This window comes from Thermobia domestica, chromosome 4 (genome assembly GCF_964235325.1).
Source record: "Thermobia domestica chromosome 4, izTheDome1.hap1.1, whole genome shotgun sequence".
NCBI lineage: Eukaryota > Metazoa > Arthropoda > Insecta > Zygentoma > Lepismatidae > Thermobia > Thermobia domestica.
The window spans coordinates 264,496,501-264,518,305 of NC_137457.1; the positions used below are offsets into that span (position 1 = coordinate 264,496,501).

Consider the following 21,805-nt stretch of genomic DNA (forward strand, 5'->3'; position numbering starts at 1 on the left):
ATAGCTTTTACGTAAGAACAAATTGGTGTATTTTTATTGTTGATTTTTCAAATAATATCAAGCTTGTTAACACGTGATTTTGATTTTTCAGAGCATCGCACAAAGTTTGCAAGAGCAAGCAACTCTGGTTCGCTCAGATTCTCGGTCGTCGATTGGCTCGATAGGATCTGCTACGTCACAGGAAGTCGCTAACATTAACTCCGAACACGACATGGAACAGCCACGATCGAGGACTGGCAGTAAGTATCCTTTACTTTCTCGTTGATTTTTATATTAAAAAAAAAAATCTAATTCTTGAAATGCATTTTATCTTACCTAGCGAAGACAAAGGTTTGTTGTTGGATACAGTGTATGTATTTAACTCATACTGCTTATACTGATTTTATTCTCAGCTTTAGCAGGTGTGTAATTCAGTATATGCTTGGAAATTCCGCGCTTTTTTGAGTACTTCTTTACGGTACAATTGGTCGAAAGTACAGGTGGCCCAAAAGTAGGTATACAGTACAAAGTATGGCATTTTAGTTTAAGATAATTAGTTTATTTGCTCCTGTTTGTTCCAAGCTTAAGGTATGAGTGGAAATAGATTAAAAACAAATAATAAAGAAATTAAGTCACTGCTTGTATGGATAACAATAAGTAAATTATATAAAATGCCGTGAGCCGGTCAGTACGAGACTATACCTACTTTTGGACCACCCGGTACAGGTGTTCAGAAAATCACCCAGTCTTGTGGGAATCTTATGAATTGTTCCATTATAGATGGTGAACAATTGAGCAACCATGGGTTCAATGTATATTCAGTGCGACAGAGTATGATGGATATTTATATAGCAATACCCATCAGTGGTCCTATATTACTCGTTTCTGCCCACTTCTCAGTTACTAGAATCTTTTCTGTCTTACGAGGAAATCCCCGTATGTTGCTACTGCATGAATCTGATTTTTTGATAGAACGTTACGGGTATACAGTGGACACACATTTTGACAATATTCATCTCGGAAGTTCATTTCCCACGATTTCTGAAGCCTGTAACAACTCAGCTAATAATTGCCGGAAATGAATTAATAGGATTTTTTGTTTGTTTGTTTGTTTGTTGTTGCTTTGAGGTGTGGAATTATTTTCCGAACTTTGGTTCCCATAGTTCGGAAACACCCTACGTGTATATATAATTTTAAGAAATAAGAATCACTATTTTAAAGGCATATTTTGTGTTTTGCAGATTCCCCTGCCGACCTTCATGGAATGTGGTATCCAACAGTCCGAAGAACGCTAGTATGTTTGTCCCGTTTGTATCGTTGCGTGGATAAAGCAATATTTCAAGGACTGTCGCAGGAAGCTCTCACAATGTGCATTCAGAGTGTGTCTTCTGCAGCGAACGCCATTAGCAGTAGGAAGGTATGCTTGTATCATTTTCCCTCTCTTATTCTTTCGTTTCGTAATCATCGGGAATCACACCGTTTATTTTTTGTTTATCGATGACCATTTCGCCACTTAAATTTCCTAAGAAGTGTCACATCAGCTGCTAAAGTTTTTTATAATTAATTTTCTTTTTAATGTTAGTTGTCAATGTATATTTGGTCCCTGTAGGGCTTTTCTGTAACTGAAAGTTTAGTTCACTTAGTGCTGTGTTCAAACACTGTTGAGGTACAGGATTTTTGTGTGATACAGATTTTTGTGTGTTGTGTAGTGATGCAGATTGTAGTATACTTGTCAGCTAGTTTTCGTGAATGTAGCTTGTCTGCGTTTTTCGTAACTTGCATCTCTGAATGTGTATGTATTTCGTGAAAACCAGTGTAATTAGCTCGTAATTGTTCTGTTGTACAGGGTGTCCAATATACAATGCAACCCGGAGTTTCGGTTAGTAGAACTTTTGAACCTGAAGTGATACACAAATAATGGTTATACCAAAATGAAGCTTTGTTCATGCATATATTTTTAAGCTAGGAAGCAACGATTGAAGTACACTAGGAACAACATGGTGTTACCAGATGTAATCGAAGGTGTAAATCAATTTTTTTTACAAAACACGTAAATTGACTCATAACTCATACGTATGAATGTTTTGTCGTTAATTTTCAGTTTGTTTAGTTGGAGTAGCTTGGAAACTATGGAACAGAAAAAAGAATTTTTCATTTCCACCGATAACTAATCGGATGAGGCCTCTGTAAGGGGGAACTAGGAAAATCGTAGTTTTCATAAATTAACACTCTGAATTGGCAACCTTGCTGATGTTTCAGTACATCAAAAGGTGTGTTAAGGATCTATCTACATTATGCAATTCCTGAAAACAATGAAAAACAAACTTTGAAATTATTGTGATAAAATTTTTACTTATGCACCCGGCAATACTGCTATTCATTTCTATGGGACTATTTAAAGCAAGAGGTATACAAGAACAATTCTCAAACTATTCAAGACCTGGAAATGAACATTCGCAGTACCATTGAGAACATTAACACTTCTAATCTTCGTAAAGTTGCTGCTAACCTGGTGAAACGTGTGAACCAGTGTTTAAATCAAAACAAACGGACACTCCCAGCATCCGTTGTAGAGCTGGTAACTCATTTCTGATAGTAGCAGTGTTGCCGGGTGCATGTAAGTAAACGTTTTATCATGATAATTTCAAAGTTTGTTTTTCATTGTTTTCAGGAATTGCATAATGTAGACAGATCCTTAAAAACCTTTTAATTGACTGAAACATCAGCCAAGTTGCCAATTCAGAGTGTTAATTTATGAAAACTATGATTTCCCTAGTTCCCCCTTATAAAGGACTCATCCGATTAGTTATCGGTGGAAATGAAAAAATCTTTTTTCTGCTCCATAGTTTCCAAGCTACTCCAACTAAACAAACTGAAAATTAACGACAGAACATCCATACGTATGAGTTACGAGTCAATTTACATGTTTTGGAAAAAAAAAATGATTTACACCTTCGGTTACATCTGGCAACATTGTGTGGTTCCTAGAATACTCCAATCGTTGCTTCCTATTTTAAAAATATATGCATGAACAAGGCTTCATTTTGGTATAACCATTATTCGTGTATCTCTTCAGGTTCAAAAATTCTACTATCCCAAACTCCGGGTTGCATTATATATTAACCACACGCATTAAGAGTGAATGTTGAGATTGAAGTAGAATTAGCGACATGCGCAGGTGTCCATTAATCCGAGAAATTATTCATTGAGCGTATGAAACAGAGTATAATTTAATTAACTACACCTACATAATGTTCCTTTCAATTATATTTCTTTTCAATATTTCAAATATATCGTTCAGGGAGTTTTCATCAGATCCACAAGACTTAAGTCTCATTTCTTCCATGCACAGTATTTACATTGTTTATTTATCTTATCAGTGATATTGTATACACAGAAATTTGAAATATTTCTCGGTTGATTGGATATGGAAAAGTTCCTGTTTAAGATAATTTCACTAGAAGGGATCCCTAGAAACAATAATTAACAATTTTTTTAGTAATTAAGTTACTGCTCTAACATTAAATTTAAAAACATTAATTGTATATTGCTAATAAATAGAGTAATTTATATTTGCTGGAGCAAGTAGATAAATTACTAGTATCGACAATATATATATATATATATATTGCATTTTTGTTACCTTATATATATATATATTTCGCAATATTCATTATTTTAACACTGTTGACATACGTAAATAATGTGGAATCGTGCATATGAAAACCATTTAAGCGTTGTGGCCCTGATCAAAAATGCCCGAACAACGCATTTGAAGTATTGGAAAGGTTAATGATTAATTAAAAATACCCTTAGTATCCAAATGGCATTGGTACCAGAAGAAGGCCAAGCTTGTGTAATTGAGATAAACATTCTCAATTGCTAAATGATATTATATAGTCAGGTAATGCAGTCGTTACATGGACTTCAGCCGTCTTTTATTCTTATCATTAACTTTATTTACTGTCTGTTCATTGAAGTATCTGTCAAATTGTATCACGAGGCTGGGTCAACATTGAACATTTTATTCGCACCACGAGCTGATCCTGACTTCCTGGCTTACCAAATCGGTGAGAAAAAAAATGAAATCTTTAAGTTCAACGTCCCACGATTATGTCAAATCGGTGAGCTAACAAGTACAGTTTCCAGTTCGTTCCATGACCAGCCACTCACTTTTACTTTTGTGAAACTGGGACCAAACATACTATACTACAATTTCTGGTGTACTTGGACATATCAGCAGTGGTTGAAGTGAGACGGTATACGGTGGTATGCCATACCGCCTCTGGTTTTTCAGTGATCAAGACATATAGTCACTGGAGAGTAGATGGTAAATACCTTTAATAAATCCATTTTTATCCACAATAATTGACGAATAGCTTAGCACGATTTTACAAGATTTTATTTCTTATGTAGAAATAATTCTAAGTTGACAACACCGACATTTTTGTTACCTTTTTGTTTTCAAAGAAGTTCACCTAGTTTATTTTTTGATGTGGCATATTGAATTGTTTCTTTCTTATGTATGTGTATGTCTTCTTGCCTTAATGCATATAAATGTCGTGTTTTCAGCATGGGCGGATTTAGGGATTGTCTGCTGTGAGGGTTGATTTTTCGAGGGTTTGGGATACTCCTTAGTCGAGTGAGGGATCCGAGAGTTTTTCCGCAGGAAATTGTAATATAAAAACTCAGTTTTTGAGGATTTTAGTGTATAATTCTCTATAACATAAGGGATTTTTTTTAGAAAGTTATTGGCAGGGGATAAAAGTCTCTCCATGCTCCTCCCCGTAACTACAGAGAAGCTCTCCAATGATTTTCAATCATTATGTAAATAAAAAAATGCAATCTTTTAGGCAACATACTCTCACTGTATTTCAACATTTAGATAGCCGGTATGTCGAGTCGAAATTGTAATTAAACATACCGGCTCTGCTTTTTTTTTTTTTTTTTTTTTTTTTTTTTTTTTTTTTTCACTTCGAGCACTGCTTATCAGTCACACTTTTTCACTCTGAATTATCAGATTCATACCTATAAAGGATATGCTCAAATGAAAGATTCTTCCGTAAAATATCTAATTCAGCCGTTGTAGATGCATTAATACAGACAGGAAATTCAGTTGTCCATGCGCAAGAGTAATTATGGCACAGTTCATGGGTCTAACCCAAAAATGTAAGTGTGTTACTGGTTAGGTAGTGAATTGGAAAGCGTGGTATTATTGCACCGGTAGTAAGTCAGAAACCCGGGATTTATTTCTGGTTCAGTTTCGCTTTTTTCTTCGTGAATATCTATAGGTCATTATTGTCTAGAAGTTTCATTTGTTCTTTCTCAAACTTCCCTGAATATACAGTCCCTTTCAAATTATTTAAAAATTATGTTCGAATGTTTAATTAAACATTGACGTTTCTAAGTGTCTCTAAGCAGAGTGAAACATGATTTATATTTTCAGAGTCCATTGGATGGAGAACTTTTTCAAATAAAACATTTGTTAATTCTCCGGGAGCAAATTGCGCCGTTCCAAGTCGACTTTACAATTAAAGAAATGAGTTTGGATTTCAGCAAAGTGAAGACTGCAGGTGAGTATTATTTGTGTTGGGCAAATATGTGATTTAAAATACAATAGTATACTAGGTAGTGTTCATGCTGTTTATATTTACCCAAAGTTTGGTATTAAAAAGGTTCTTGATTTGCTGGTGCTTCCGTATCAATCAGTGAAGAGATAAAGTGAGTTGGAATCTTTGTAGGCCAACCATCGTACCTTAATTCAACAGTATTATTACCATTAAAATAAATATCCAAATATGAGACATGTACCGATTCGTGAGTGTAAAACCTCATGCATAGTTTTCGAGATAACGAAAAAGAAACAGTTAATTAGTAAACCTAAAAATTGATGCTATACGAAAACCATGCTATTTCTTGAGGTGAAACTGATGTTGCAATATACTCTCATTAAGCTCTTTATTATAATACTGGGTAAGACTACAGTACATAGTGTGGTTAATGATATAGCCTAAAATTGTCATTAACTCTTGAAGTTTAACTTCTGTTTAACTAATATGAACAAAAACACCAGAGATGCAAAAAGTGCAGCCAAGTTCGTCAGCCTCAAAAAGTGTTGAGATGAGGATGGATGAGCCAAGTTCCTTGGCCACTGCATCTGAAACGAAAACTGGAACTTGGCGCGAGGTCTAACATATTCGAATACATTAAGATGTCTGTTCCTAGTTTCACGGCCGGGACATTTCAGCCGTAAGGCTACTAGTGACCCCCAAATCCACCACGTTCACAAACACCATCCCTAAGGCTCGTTAACATCATTTACCTTGACACTTCGTCGAGGAATATAAGTTTTCCTTGTCTGGGTTTCGAACCACCAATCTTACTGCAGTATACTGTATATGTGCCTTAGCATCTTAGCAAAGTTGATATTCCTAAGGTTGGTGGTGGTCCCAAACCCACCACGCTTACCACCACTATCCCTAAGGTTCCTTAACATCATTTTCCTTGACACCTCGCGCCAAGTTCCAGTGTTCGTTTCAGATGCAGTGGCCAAGGAACTTGGCTCATCCATCCTCATCTCAACACTTTTTGAGGCTGACGAACTTGGCTGCACTTTTTGCATCTCTGGTGTTTTTGTTCATATTTCACTTCTTTTTGTAGTTCACCATGTCAATGTCGTACATTGGGATTCTCAATTGTGGCATATTGTTGCTGGATTTCAATTTAAAATTGTACATTTTTGAACGAGTCATAATGTGTCACATGCAATATTAGTTCCCAACGATTCTCCCACCGGGAATCGAACTCCAGATCCTGTACAAGAAAGGCGTACATGCTACCACTAGAACAACGGGGAGGATTTATTCTATTAAATATCTGTCAGAGAGTTATGTCCAAACAAGATTCTAATTCATTTACCCGAACTACAAAATCATGATCGCTAATATCTCATTTTTTATTACCTAAATACGAAGAGTATCAACAGAGCCCAAAACCCTTGATGCTGAATCCTCGCTGCTGCATCATTAGACAAAGCTGGTGTTTCAATATACTTAGTTGTTCTCTACCTTTCCACATTGCAAAATTACGGAGTTCATTACATGACACTCATGTTGCGCAGTTTCATACTACCTCGGGTTTTCTTTCCAATAGCTTGTAATTTTAATTATATTTGCCACCAACATATCCCAACTGTATGTAAAACTACATAAACTGACATAAATTAAAGGGGTGCTTCCGGTTGACGTGGAAATTAGAAATGATGAAGGGGGATGAAGAATTTCCCCATGTTATTTAAATGGGTCTTTTTTTGACCTATAGTCTCATATTTTAGGAGCTTGGAATTGGAATAAAAAATTGAATTTCTTTATGCTTGTACGTTTTGGTTAGTATTACCTAAGTAAATCAGTAAAAATAAACAATTCCAACTTTAGAGTGGTTTTATGAGAAAGTGAAAAATCTTTCCCATGGTATTTATATGGGACACCTTTTACACCCCAAAATTATAGGGCACTTCCTGTAGGACTACAATGATTAAATTTGACATGATTGTAGCTTTCCGGAACTAACCGACAAAAAAATTGCGAAAAGTGAATATTTTTAATTTTTAAGGAGTCCAAAGGGGAGATGAAGAAATTCCCCATGCTATTTAAATGGGTCTTTAGTGGACTTATAATCTCATATTTTAGGTACTTGAAATTGGAATACAAACGTGAAATTCGGTATGCTTGAACGTTTTCGTTAATATTACCTAAGTAAGTCGGTAAAAATAAAAAATTCCAACTGTAGAGTGGTTTTATGGGGAACAGACAAACCTTTTCCATGTTATTTATATTGGACGTCTTCTACACCCCAAAATGTATAGGCACTTCCGGCAGGATTAGAATGATGAAATTTGGCACATGTAGCCTCCCCGGACTAACCTACAGGAAAATTGCTAAAAGTTAATATTTTTAATTTTTAAGGAGTCTAAAAGGAGATAAAGAAATCTCCATGTTATTTAAATAGGAGTTTTCCTGGAATACAAACTTATCTTTTAGATAGTTGAAATAGGAAAAAAAAAAAAAAAAAAACCTTGAAATTCGGGAATTGTGAGCTTAAGAGGTGTGAGGAAGTAGGCCGAGCAAAGGCGAGGGTGTGGGGGCGAACCCCCAGGAGGGCAAATTCAGGAAATATGAAGAGCAAAGGCACGAAATTCACTGTTGATGAAAAGGCTGATACGAAAAAGATTCGCACACTGTTCACAGATAGAGACACGAAGCATCAAAAACATTTTTACATAACGACTGTGGTAACCATAATATAACTCGTGGTACCAATATATATTTAGGAAATCGGTTACATTTTGTTGCTAGTCTTACATAAATTCGAACAATTGGAGTTCTCATTTCTTCGAAAACTTCATTAATTTTAAATATTCTCACCTCTACATTGTCTTACTTATCAAATTAATTTCAATATCTATTTAATACCAATGACTGCAATAAAGGAAAAATCTTCACCGAAAAAAGAAAAAAATATTGGTTTTCCTTGTCTGGGTTTCCAACCACGAAATTTACGTCAGTATGTACGTGTCTTAGCCCACGTTTTTAAAAGTTAACTGATTCACAGAACGTGTCTCATTAACTTGCTTAACTACTTATTACTAGCTTTCTCTTTTTTTACTCGCACACTGAGAAAAAATATATGTGGCGTACGTAAAAACGCCACACCAATATACCAATGACTGCAATGACTCTATTTAATACCAATGACTGCAATAAAGGAAAAATCTTCACCGAAAAAAGAAAAAAATATTGGTTTTCCTTGTCTGGGTTTCCAACCACGAAATTTACGGCAGTATGTACGTGTCTTAGCCCACGTTTTTAAAAGTTAACTGATTCACAGAACGTGTCTCATTAACTTGCTTAACTACTTATTACTAGCTTTCTCTTATTTTACTCGCACAGTGAGAAAAAATATATGTGGCGTACGTAAAAACGTTGGTTACATGTGTAAATCCTGTAGTTTTTGGAATTAACGTACACTAAACGTATAACTGAAAAAGTATATTTTAAACATACTTTCCGTATAAGTGTTCCGAATAAACGTACTTTCCGCACGAACGAAAGAACTGTATGGAGGCGGTCTTGATCTCACATACAGATGGCCGTATGTAACTTATAGCTGACGTACGTAATGTACGGAAGACTGTTAGATGTCAGACATCCTGCAGCGACATTGTGTAACATCTAAGCGGGAAAGAGGGCAGTACGTATGTAGCATATAGATAACGTATGTTAAGTATTGATTTCTGTAGTAAACATAAGGACTCCGTATATGTGTACACTATACCGCTGTCCGGATAACGGATTTTTCTCAGTGACCTTAGCTCGTTTTTCTATTAACCTAGAACGACAGGGACACGAACACAGAAACATCGAGGAGAGTTAAGATTCCAAAGGCACTTCCACCGGGAATCGAACACAGGACCCCATACACCAAAGGCGCAAGTGGTGGCCAATAGACCAGCGAGGGGGGCACCCACTCGACTACTCAGACGATTGACAACATTGTCACTATGCACGTGATGTGTTCAATAACGGAATCGTTCCCGATTTCTGATTGTAAGGACAGTTGTTTTGCTAATGAAAAATTTTCCATAGCAAATTCCTCAAATTTAATTTTCAAGCCGTTATAGGGTACCTTTATGGAGAGTTTCGCATCTTTATCTCATTAAGAAGTACCTAATGGCTATGAACAGTTCTTCGCCCATAAAAATTCCCATATAGTACATTCCTTAAAGGACCCCGCACTTTTCTTATGGAAAGTGGCTTTCGGCTAATGTTGTTGAAACTTCGTTGGTTGATAGTTCTTAACATGTGGATCAAAAGTCTCAATGGGCACAAAGACCGAAATCCACGCCTTCCCCCCAAAAAACCGCCTCCAAATAGCTGGGAGGGAAGAACTGATTTCAGCATGTAAAACAATTTGTTGTTTTAATCAACTCAACAAGGACTCGAAACAACCACATGTTAGACTATCAAACTACCCCACTTGACACCACCCTTTGCCCCCCCCCACATATCCCCCCCGCGAATTACCTTACGGATGTTCCATATTACTGTAGTTTATAGTTGCGCGTATGTGTTGAAATACCTACAGTTTTGGTCTCACCGACGATATAATGGGTTTCACGTATCGCTGATTACGAATCTGAGGTGAACCTTCTAGAATTCAAGATGGAGGATCAATATGGCGGATCAAAAACACGAAACTCCTGAATGTAGCCACAAATAGCTTTTTACTAGGGTATTTTGGATCGTTGGTTACGAATCTGAGGTCAAAATTCTTGAATTCAAGATTGCAGATCCAATATGGTGGATAAAAACGTCGAAGCCACAAACTGTAGTAGACTAGAGTGTATTTAGATCGCTGTTTAAGTACGCAACATTCCTTGATACTTCAGCCACTATGTAGAATTATTCTGCACCCTTGCCCTTTACCAAAACCCACCACAGATATCTTAATGCTGAACGGTGTTAAAATAATTCATCAATTATCTGTTCATTATTTTCATCATTTCGGTTTGCCGCATCTAATGTGGTACTTAGCAATGAGTCATCGGGATATCTAATATTCTGTAAATGTCGTGCATGGCCTAAATACCACAAGACACTTGCAACGTGCGCACATGTACCTAATGTACGAGCACTGCTTTGACATGTACAGTAGTAACCTTGAATAACATTTTGATCATAATCCTGGTCATTTTGTTAGTAGACAGAGGATACCGCGATGCAATTCCTTTACTGGAATATTTAGGAATTGATCATAGAATGCCCGCACTCCTACTACCACGTGAAAGACAACTATCAACATAAGATGCGAATACTTCTCGACTAGTTACTAAAAGTCGATGGATAGTCGAGGCAAGAAACGGGCATCTAAGATCTTTTTTTAAGCTTCTAGCACAAACGTTGAATCTGCAACATGCAAAGAAACTGAATAGTTTCTATCGCATAGCTGGAGCTATTTTGAACAGATACCATCCCGTTATTTTCATGCAAGATGCAACCATTGAATTAGCTAGAGAAATGAGAAATAGGTCAATCATGCCGAATGTTGTTAAAGCAAGAGTGGAGGTAGATAATCTTATTAGAAGGAACGGTCAATAGGTACCGCTGAATGATCAAGGCCTAATTGATTTCTCTGTACTTAACTTAAACTACTTACGAGATTTGACTGTAGGCACATATCAAGTAGATCTCTCATCCTCTTACGTCCAAGATAAACTAATACGAGATAAGGATGAGCAATTCCAGCTTGATGAAAATGTAACTGAACCGGGATTCCTGCGCATACGTCTCTACTCAAGGTTCCGCAATGCAACTAAGCATCAAGTTTTCATAGCATATGTAGCCAATGATGAAGATGACCAGGATTATGATCAAAATGTTATTCAAGGTTACTACTGTACATGTCAAAGCGGTGCTCGTACATTAGGTACATGTGCGCACGTTGCAAGTGTCTTGTGATATTTAGGCCATGCACGACATTTACAGAATATTAGATATCCCGATGACTCATTGCTAAGTACCACATTAGATGCGGCAAACCGAAATGATGAAAATAATGAACAGATAATTGATGAATTATTTTAACACCGTTCAGCATTAAGATATCTGTGGTGGGTTTTGGTAAAGGGCAAGGGTGCAGAATAATTCTACATAGTGGCTGAAGTATCAAGGAATGTTGCGTACTTAAACAGCGATCTAAAACACTCTAGTCTACTACGGTTTGTGGCTTCGACGTTTTTATCCACCATATTGGATCTGCAATCTTGAATTCAAGAATTTTGACCTCAGATTCGTAACCAACGACCCAAAATACCCTAGTAAAAAGCTATTTGTGGCTACATTCAGGAGTTTCGTGTTTTTGATCCGCCATATTGATCCTCCATCTTGAATTCTAGAACTCTCACCTCAGATTCGTAATCAGCGATACGTGAAACCCATTATATCATCGGTGAGACCAAAACTGTAGGTATTTCAAAACATACGCGCAACTATAAACTACAGTAATATGGAACATCCGTAAGGTAATTCGCGGGGGGGATATGTGGGGGGGGCGAAGGGCGGTGTCAAGTGGGGTAGTTTGATAGTCTAACATGTGGTTGTTTGGGGTCCTTGTTGAGTTGATTAAAACAACAAATTGTTTTACATGCTGAAATCAGTTCAATCCCCCCAGCTAATTGGAGGCGGTTTTTTGGGGGGAAGGAGTGGATTTCGGTCTTTGTGCCCATTGAGACTTTTGATCCACATGTTAAGAACTATCAACCAACGAAGTTTCAACAACATTAGCCGAAAGCCACTTTCCATAAGAAAAGTGCGGGGTCCTTTGGAACCTTTTACTTAGACAAGTCATTACGTAAGGTAGGTACCATTATGCAGAGTTTCAATTCTCTATCTCATTCGCAAGCTCCTAATCAATGATGAGTGAGTAAATGAACCGATCTCTGTTTGAGTGATGAAGTTTTTCGCCCATAGCACATTCCTTAAATTTCCCATGCAAAATGATCCATGAAAAATTTCCCATAGCGCATTCCTCACATTACAGTCCTTTTTCACTCTCAAGTCATTATAAGGTACCTTTATGCACAGCTTCACGTCATTATCTTATTGGGAACTAGCAAATCAATGTGATGAGTGAGTGAATGAACCGTTTTCTGCTTTGCTAAGGACAGTTTTTCGCCCATGAAAAATTTCCCATAGGACATTAAACACATTTCGGAATTTGTTCACACTTAAGCCATTATAAGGTATCTTTATGAAGAAGTCTCTGTCTCATTGGGAAGTGCCTAGTTAATTTGATGAATGAGTGAAACCACTTTTTTCCTGGCTAAGGACAGTTTTTTTTGCCCATAAAAAATTTCCCGTACTACATTCCTCAGATTTTAGACTTTTTCCATACTCAAGTTATTATAGGGTACCTTTATGCAAAGTTTCAAGTTTCTATCTCATTCAGAAGTACCTAATCAATTTGATGAGTGAGTGAGTGAAACGATTTCTTGCTTGGCTAAGGACAGTTTTTTGTCCATAAAAAAATTCCCATAGCACATTCCTTAGATTTCGGACTTTTCCCATACTGAAGTTGTTATAGGGTACCTTTACGCAAAGTTTCAAGTTTCTATCTCATTGGGAAGTACCTAATCAATTTGATGAGTGAGTCAGTGAGCCTGAAAACTGCATATTTTATGGGTCCAGTACTCGGATATAGTTGAAGGTAGGAATGTGAGATTTGGCATATGAGTATATCTATCGGATATCTCCTTAAATTCTAAATTTCATGTTTCTACCCTTAATAGAATCGTTTTTACAAAGCCTCAAAATCGTCGATTTTACCCAAAACTCTTGTTCGTGTATATTATGCTTACGGCAGTGCAGGCCAGTTTTCATTTTCTTCGCGGAACTTGGCTGCCATGCACTGCCGTGCATGTTGATATATTGTCCAAATATAAGACATATATCAGTCAATAGATAAAGGGGCACGGTGGTAGAGCGCTTACCTCTGGTGCGTGAAGTCCCTGGTTTTGCTTCCATCCAAGTAAGTTTCTGGTGAATAGCATCGTCTGTCCGTGGGTTTTCTAAGGGTACTCCCGTTTCTTCCCACATTCTCATTCCATCATTCACTTGCCTTAGTTGGCCCAAAGGGCATAATTGTGGGACGTTAAGCTGAAAGATTTCATTTCATTTTCAGTCAGTGGATCACATCGAGAAAAACAAGGTAACATTAAAGATATAAATTCTCATGTGTAGTTCTCGAGAGAGTCGAAAGAAGAAAAACGAACTTTTGTAATCGTTTGTTACCAGTAATAATTACTGTTTTTATTTTACGAAAAAAAAAAATGACCTTTATGTACTTGAGTAAATTACAAATTACACTGTTAACTAATTCATAATACATTGTGTTTTGTATTATATTTCGAGAAGAATGGATTTGTCTCTCTGAAATTTTATTTTCCATAGCGAACAGAATACCGCATTGAGCTGAATACGATACTGTTATTGTAAAAAAACAGGTTCATCAAAAAATACACGTATTATAATCGCGGCCTTGTCCTTACATTTCGTATCACACAGGTCTGTGCCATCTATATCACTTTATCGCAAACATTCTGTGCTGTTGCGTGACTCGTCGAGGTCACACGTACACAGGAAACAAGTAACGCTTAATGAGTAGAGGCACGAGCTTTTGGCAATGCGCGATAAAACAAAATGCGTCAGAATTAAGTAACTTTCAGTTTCTTGACATTTTATGATATTCTGTGTGTATTTTCATTGGTTTCCGTTGCGCGATAAAACGCGAAATTGGCAGTTTTGCGCGAAATTTTAAAAATATGTTTTCATTACTTTAAAAACGCTAGTTTTCCGCTGACAGAACGGTAGAACGTGGCATGAACTGTGCATTTTGGTGATTAGGACACGACTATAGGGAACATGTTTCCCGTTAACTATCACCATCGCAGCTAGATGGAGAATTCCGAAGTGATGATTGTTTGAAGTTTATTGTAAATGCACTTGTGTGGCTTCCAACAAGCAAAGTCAGTTTTTTTTAAGTATGGACTGATGATAAGTGACAAACGTGAGAAAAATGTGGAAACATGTAACATGCTTATGTTTAATGCTTAAATGTAACTTTTGCCTATGTGTTTTCAGAAGACAGCAAAACTTTCCTACCCATAGTAAGTTTAGTTACTGATTTTCCTCAGTTGATTTGACAAAATATAATTTTCTATAAATGAAATTGACATTGTCAAGTGAAATATTCAGTGTATTTTGGTTTTAGGTAATTAATGATTTACTTCTATAGTGACTCATGAATAAAAGGAACAATTGTAAAAATATCAGGAAATTCTTTTCCACAAAAGCTACAAAATGCGAAACTTGATTTGGAAAATGCGACAAACGCGAAATATGAAAAATGAAACGCGAAATTTTTAAACTCTTAGTGCGAAAAACTCGTGTCCCTACTGAGTCATGTTATGGTTTGATTTGATTGACACATTAAAATTTACTATTAAAATAATTTCACTATGCTTCCAGGGCTATTCAAATCGATTTGAGTGCACTTCTTACTTCCTGCATTCAATACGATTCGTGTTTCTGGTATAAGTTTCAGTTAGGTTTAAATTCGAATTTGAGATCGCAAAATTTCGTTATGTTGGTTACATTGGCGAACTTATAAAAATAGGGTTACACATTTCTATATATTCGTCTTATTAATGAACATATTAAGATGATGAATATCTTTGGTACAAGTATTAAGTTTTAACGTCAGATCATTGGAAGATGAACGTGTTACCATTCTTTAATATTTTCGAAGTGTGTGTAATACTTTATGTTGGGTATTTTTATTAAAATCATCTCAAAATCTTGGGCCCGTTTTATACAAGACTTCAAGGTCATACTACATTTGGGCTAATACTGCCTAATGTATATAATCACGCTCGAAGTAAACGAAATGCTCTTATATTTTGTATATATATATATATATATATATATATATATATATATATATATATATATATATATATATATATATATATATATATATATATATATATATATATATATATATATATATATATATATAAGTATCCTAAGAAGAAAAAGAAAGAATTTCTTTGAGAGCATTTCGTCATGTAAGTGTAATTTCATTGCGAACTTTGTATGTGAGTTGGAACTTCAATGTGGAAATCGCAGTATAACTGTATCAGTGTCTGTTCTGTTTATTGTTCAGATGGAGCGGTCTGTTGCACGGAGAATCTTTGTAAGAGGGGAATCATAAGTTTGGAATAAAAGAATGACCTGAAGTGGCTTCTTCATCTTGGGAATGAAATTACAGTCATAAGTGCTTAAGCCCAGAGGCCATAGTGAATGATAGAGCATTTTCCAATCCCCTCAAGCGTGTTAAAATTTTGGACCCCCAGGCACACGGTGGCTCAGTGGAGGAGTGCTTACCTCTGGTGTGTGGTGGACAACATCGTGTCCGTGGTTTTGTCGGGAATTCCCAATTTCCCCCACATTCTCATACCACCAATTTTTCCATAATAATTCACTTGCTGTAATCATCGTGTTCCTTAGCCAAACAGACATATTGTGGGATGTTAAACCGAAATATTTCATTTCATTTTCATATTTTAAGACCGCCAGATCACACGAGACATTCTTCTAGTCATGGTGCGTGCACGTATCGTTGGTAAAGAGACTTCTTTTACTAGGAGGTAGGTTAAGTATCGAACTAACGAGTGGTAATAGTGAAAATCACTGTTTCTGTTTCATGGTACACATGTAGCATTGTTGCCACTATTAAATTTCCAACCGTCGTATCTAATTAAACGTCGCTAAATTTGTTTCTAAATACAGTTTTTGTGTTGTTTTTCAGCCTTTGGGTTATTGCAGAAAAGGAAGCAGTTGTTTGCTTTAGGTACAAATAATGCTCTGCTGGAGTTCCTTCTTGAGGGCACTCCTCAGGTTCGGGAGCAGCTAATCGATTCTCGGAAGGATGTTGACCGCCAACTCAAAGTGTCCTGCGAGTCTTTCATTAGTTACGCAACGCAACTTCTAGCAGCGCCTCTTTTAACGTTCCTCAGCAAGGTGAGTCTTCTGTTGCATTGATGTCAAATAGCTTCTTTCTTGTTTATTGCTCCTTATAGCTTTGGAAATATTCCATATGTATTAATAAAACAAAACTGACCAAGTACTAAATATATTAATAACATATGTGCAGCAGTTTCGGCAATGCAACATTACGTTCAATTAAGTACCATATTTGCGCGAATATAGGCCACACTACTAAATTTACGAGAAAGTTCAATTAGACAGTACTTCGAATTGAATCTCCCCCTCCCCTTCTTCGGGACCCGCATTAAGAATGACTCATCACCAATAGGACAGTTGGATTTTAGCTGCCTGGCGTCAATATCAGAAGAACTTGTCATGAAAAGTTTCAAAAGAAAACTGGAATTTCCAGTAATCTTGATGAGACTGAAGATGATGATCTTTGTGATAGTGACTCTGAACCGCATTCTGGATCGTCTAGCGAGGGTGAATAATGAGACGCTGGTGATGCTGAGATGGTTGGAAGTGATTGTGCATGATTTGGGTAGGTACAAACAAGCTGACGCAGTTTTGCGAAACAAAGTTACTTTTCTTTTCTTTTCTTTTTTTCTTTCTTTTTTTTTTCACGAACAGTTACTGTGTACATAAATATACCGTATATATTATATATACTGTACAAAAAAGATACGTATTCCTGCTAATAAAAGTGTTTTTGTGCCAGTGTAAAATGTTACCGGTACCCAATGAATGTGGCCATTTTTGCGAACAAGACAAGTTTTTCTGCTATTTTCTTCTTAAGTCTGACGGTTTTCAAAAGTAACTGCAGTAACTTGTAATGGTATTAATTTCAACCCACAAGATACGTGTACATGTCATTTTGAAATTGACGATTTATGATCTAAGGGGAAAAATCTCGATTATAGGCCGCACCATGATTTTTCAAGCCAAAATTTAGGACAAAAATGCGCCCTATATTCGCGCAAATACAGTATCTGTCATAACGTGTCTGATGAAGGCGATGTTACATTTCCAAAATTGTTACACAAGTTTTATTAATAGATTCAGTGCTTTGGTCAGTTTTGTTATTAATGCGAACTTCTTTTTACTGACTGTTTGAAATAACTCCGTTGGCAAGTTACTTCTAAGCAGTGACTACGCGAACGGTAACCGTTCATGCTTTTGACAGTCTCCTTCCCCAAATCTATAACTCCTCCAGGATCTCTCAGAAGCAGGTGTAGGTTATGCAGTCAGTGGTCAACTGATACTTCTGTCCTCTTCAGGTCCATTTTTATAGGTGTTTTCTGGGTGGTTCGTCCCTTCTTGGGTTCCGTCGTGCTGGCTTCGTGTCTTCCTGTTTACTAAATGTGTAACGTCTGCTTGTATTGATGATTGTAAATAATAGCAGTGTTGTATGGGTATAACATGTGCTTGCATCTGAAAGGTGAGGATCTTGACAATATTATCGATCTCATTCTGGGCCAGGCAATAAATATTTAGTGCAGATTCATCTCAGGGCTGCATAAGTGTTTTCAGTCTAAATTTGTTACTTCGAACAAAATATAAAGAGCAGACATACTCTTTGTGTACTCCGTGGATTTTTGGATTAGATTTATTGTGTATAGTCTTTTGGAAGTTGCGACCACAAATCCCGTAATTTAATTTATCTTAAGATGAAGTTATGATTACATTAGCAAAGGAATTATATTATTTCCAAAGTGATCGGTGATCGCAAATTTCCAAACGTCTTACCAACTACCGAAAACGTGATCATTTACCTTTTTCGCAGCTACTGCCTTAGTTCTAAGGAACAATGTAGATTAAGGTGACTAGACTTCTTCACTTTTTGCTGTCATTGCAAGGCTTACTTTAAATACAAAGAGCACTATTGTAAAAATAGCTGTCCACTGTTACTTTGCTGAATTCTTTTTGTAAAACATTTGCTGAAACTATGAGTAATTATTTAAACATGGTCGAATTAAATGTACAGTCAAAGACACTAATCAGTCTATCTACAGTAGATACAAATCGGACATATTTCAAACGTACTTCCAACAGTTATTTTACCCAAAAATCGTATCGTATAAAATAACATATATAGAATTGTAATAGCATGTTCAAGCTGGTAGCTACTTCCGATGGCTACAATAATCAACAAATGACTACAATTATTAACTTAGACTAACCTCGGCATACATCAATCATGCCGCAAAATTTTAATGGATGTTCCCATCATCTTAAGCGGCGTTTTCTTAAAAGCGTTAGCTACAACCCCTAATCACATCTAATGACATCAATCTGTATGGTATATCAGACAAAAACCTTTCTTCAAGAAATAAAATTACTTACTGGGATCCGTAACAAAAGCTGCACTTCTAAATATTTAAACATTCACAGAACTTTATTAGAACTACTCAGATCACTTCAGATTGGTGTAGATGTACTCTACGACTACAAAGTTGAGATAATCAAAAGTGCTGATATACTTGAATAACATAATGCTTTCATTAGATTTTCCGCTATGTTGAAGTGCCGTAAGTGGTGACAAACTAAAATTCTATTTTTCACATACATACTTTACTTTTGATTAAAACACTTCTATTAGTCGATTAAATGGCTAGAATTTTTACAGTGTTTGATGAAGCCAATATGTTTATTTTAGTTGGCGAAACTGTTACACAATTATTATTATTATTATTATTATTATTATTATTATTATTATTATTATTATTATTATTATTATTATTAATGAACATTGCTTTGTTCAGTGGTTGGTATTTCTAGTTTAGAACAGGTATGTAAAACTCGCGGCTTTTGACTCATTTTTCTGCGGCCTTCGGTTCACCCGGGAAAATAACAAGAAATACATTTAAGAAATGCAGAATAAAAGTATAATTATTGCAAACATCAGGTAAAATCGTTGACTAAATATTAATAAGCTAGGCTAGATTATACGTATAAATGGTTAGTAAAATGGGGATTTCTTTACAGAGTATAATATGAAATGCCTTAGTTCCAATATGAGAAGAGAGAATAACCTTTAAGCTTAATGCTGTGATCTTTCTTAATAACAGAATTACTTTCACATATTTTTACACATTTCTTGTATATATGTCACAAACTCATACTTTTGTTGCGTGCCCATCCAACCGTGCTTGTAATTGCTTTCAACAACAACCCACTCTTGAAAATCCGATTACCTCACTCTTTAAAGACACCTTCTAAATGGCCAAACACTTACTATCCATTTGTATTACAACTATCCTTATCAAGAGTGTAATATTCTTTTGTAGCTATAGTAGTTTTTATATATATATATACTCTCCTGTGCCAGTTTGTTCTAACATTTTTTCCAATGTTGTTTACAGGCTCAGGTGATAATTAAAATGGCCAGTGATAATACTGCATCTACCAATGTTTCATTAAGGAACCAACCTTTCGCCAATCCAGAGAAAGTGGCAGAAGTTGTCAATGAAACCCAGAAACACATCAAAAATAAACTTCCTGTGATACAAAGGAGTATGCAATTGTACTTAGCCAATAAGGAAACGGAGTTTATTCTTTTCCGGCCAATCAAAGTGAGTATAGTTATGCTACATGTCACTACTATCGTTTACATACAGTGAAGATAACGCCCAAGTTTCGAGTAGTATTTAATATGAAACATATTTGTGGAAGGGTTTAGATAATGTAGTTACGTGTATAGAATTTTGGGAAAAACTTAACCTCTAAAAAATTAATTGAATATACAGGGTGCCCGAGAAGTTCCTAACCATTTCTTGGAAATGGCATTTGAATTGAGGTGAAGGGTTTATAATATCAAAGATACCGTAAGTGAAAGAAATCACAACAGTTCGACATGATAGCTGTTCATATCTAAGCAGAGCTGCCATCTTTCCCCGTTGTACCTGAACACAGTGCAGCATTGTTGGGGTAATTGTACTCAGTGTTGCCGAAATATGTTGCGCTAAATCTCTTAATCTTCACCTTGTACACCTGACTCTTGATCTGACCTCATACAAAGAAGGCCAAAGGCGTTAGATCAGGCTAGTGTGTTACCCAGAACCGTGGTGAGCCTCGTTCTTCCAGCTTCCTGGGAACGGTACCTTGAGGTAATCACGCACAGTGTGCTCAAAGTGCAGTGCGGCGCTGTCTTGTGAAAAGCAAAATTTTTTTGTCTGTTATCTGTTTCGTCGTTTATGTACTTTTTCCTTACCTGCAAGTTTGAATTTTGGTAAAACTTTCAGGCACTTGATAAGGTGCTTAAGCAATCTAAATTGCACTGTGATATATTGGGTTGCATAACTTACATTTGACAGCTAGTACAATGCCGGTTTGAAAACCAATGAAGATTGCTAGTCCCGGGTTTATATATAGAACTCACTCACTATGAAATATCATAACCAGAAAATTTCACTATGAAATATCATAATCAGGGAATTTCATAAATGCTATACGTTAAGGCACTTTTTTCTTTTAATTGTAGAGCCCATTACAAGAAAACAATGGTGAGACTTGAATGAAAAATCAAAAGGCCAGGAAAGCGATTTTTTTCTTTCAAAGAAGCTTCATTTTTATGGGAAAGAAACCCATCTCAAAAAGCCACTTCTTTGCATCTCCACTTTTGAGGGAAATGACCCATTAAAAATTGAAGTATTATGGATGAAAAATGAGGGAAGAAAATTCACCTAATGTGCTAATTTTTGTTTACAATAATTAGTGCATTAGGTAAGTTTTCTTATTTGAATCCATGAAACTTTGATTGTTACCGGTGTGACTTCCTTCACGAGCTACTTCTGGCACTGTTTACCTTGAGATGTACTGCGGGTTGCTAAAATTAGGTGCATTAAATAGGCTTCAGTTTAAACACATACCAACTTTCGATTCTGTCTAATCGAAAGCTGGAAAATTTCTTCAGATCTCAGTCAATAAGTGAGGTAGATTTTAGATATTAGTATTTAAATTTGCCCTTTTACGGTTGACTATTATGATTGGTAGAGTTAAGCCTAAAATTTTCATAAAGGATCTGAAACCGAAGTTCACCATCTGCATCGTCTTTGCTAGCAATCAATTACCATTCTCCTTCTCCTCCAACCTGGACATAATGTCTTCTGATGGTCTTAAAGGTAAACCTCAGTATTTCGCATCGAGTCATTAAGAAATAGTGTCAAAGACAAAATGAGTGCAAATATTGGTTAGTAATGATTTCAGATCTTTTGAGGTGAGTA

General features: G+C 36.1%; 1 protein-coding gene across 3 annotated transcripts in view; it reads left to right on the forward strand.

Moving 5' to 3' along the window:
* Positions 1-21,805, forward strand: part of Cog3 (conserved oligomeric Golgi complex subunit 3) — an 81,665-nt gene that overhangs the window by 49,514 nt on the left and 10,346 nt on the right. For all 3 annotated transcript variants that reach the window (XR_014131233.1, XM_081755871.1, XM_081755872.1), the window contains exons 10-14: positions 92-239; positions 1,221-1,396; positions 5,426-5,552; positions 16,405-16,616; positions 19,946-20,155. Coding sequence is in view for 2 of the 3 variants with exons in the window: in XM_081755871.1 (XP_081611997.1) it covers positions 92-239; positions 1,221-1,396; positions 5,426-5,552; positions 16,405-16,616; positions 19,946-20,155 (873 nt within the window). In the remaining variant the exon portion in view is untranslated. The remainder of the gene's footprint in view (positions 1-91; positions 240-1,220; positions 1,397-5,425; positions 5,553-16,404; positions 16,617-19,945; positions 20,156-21,805) is intronic.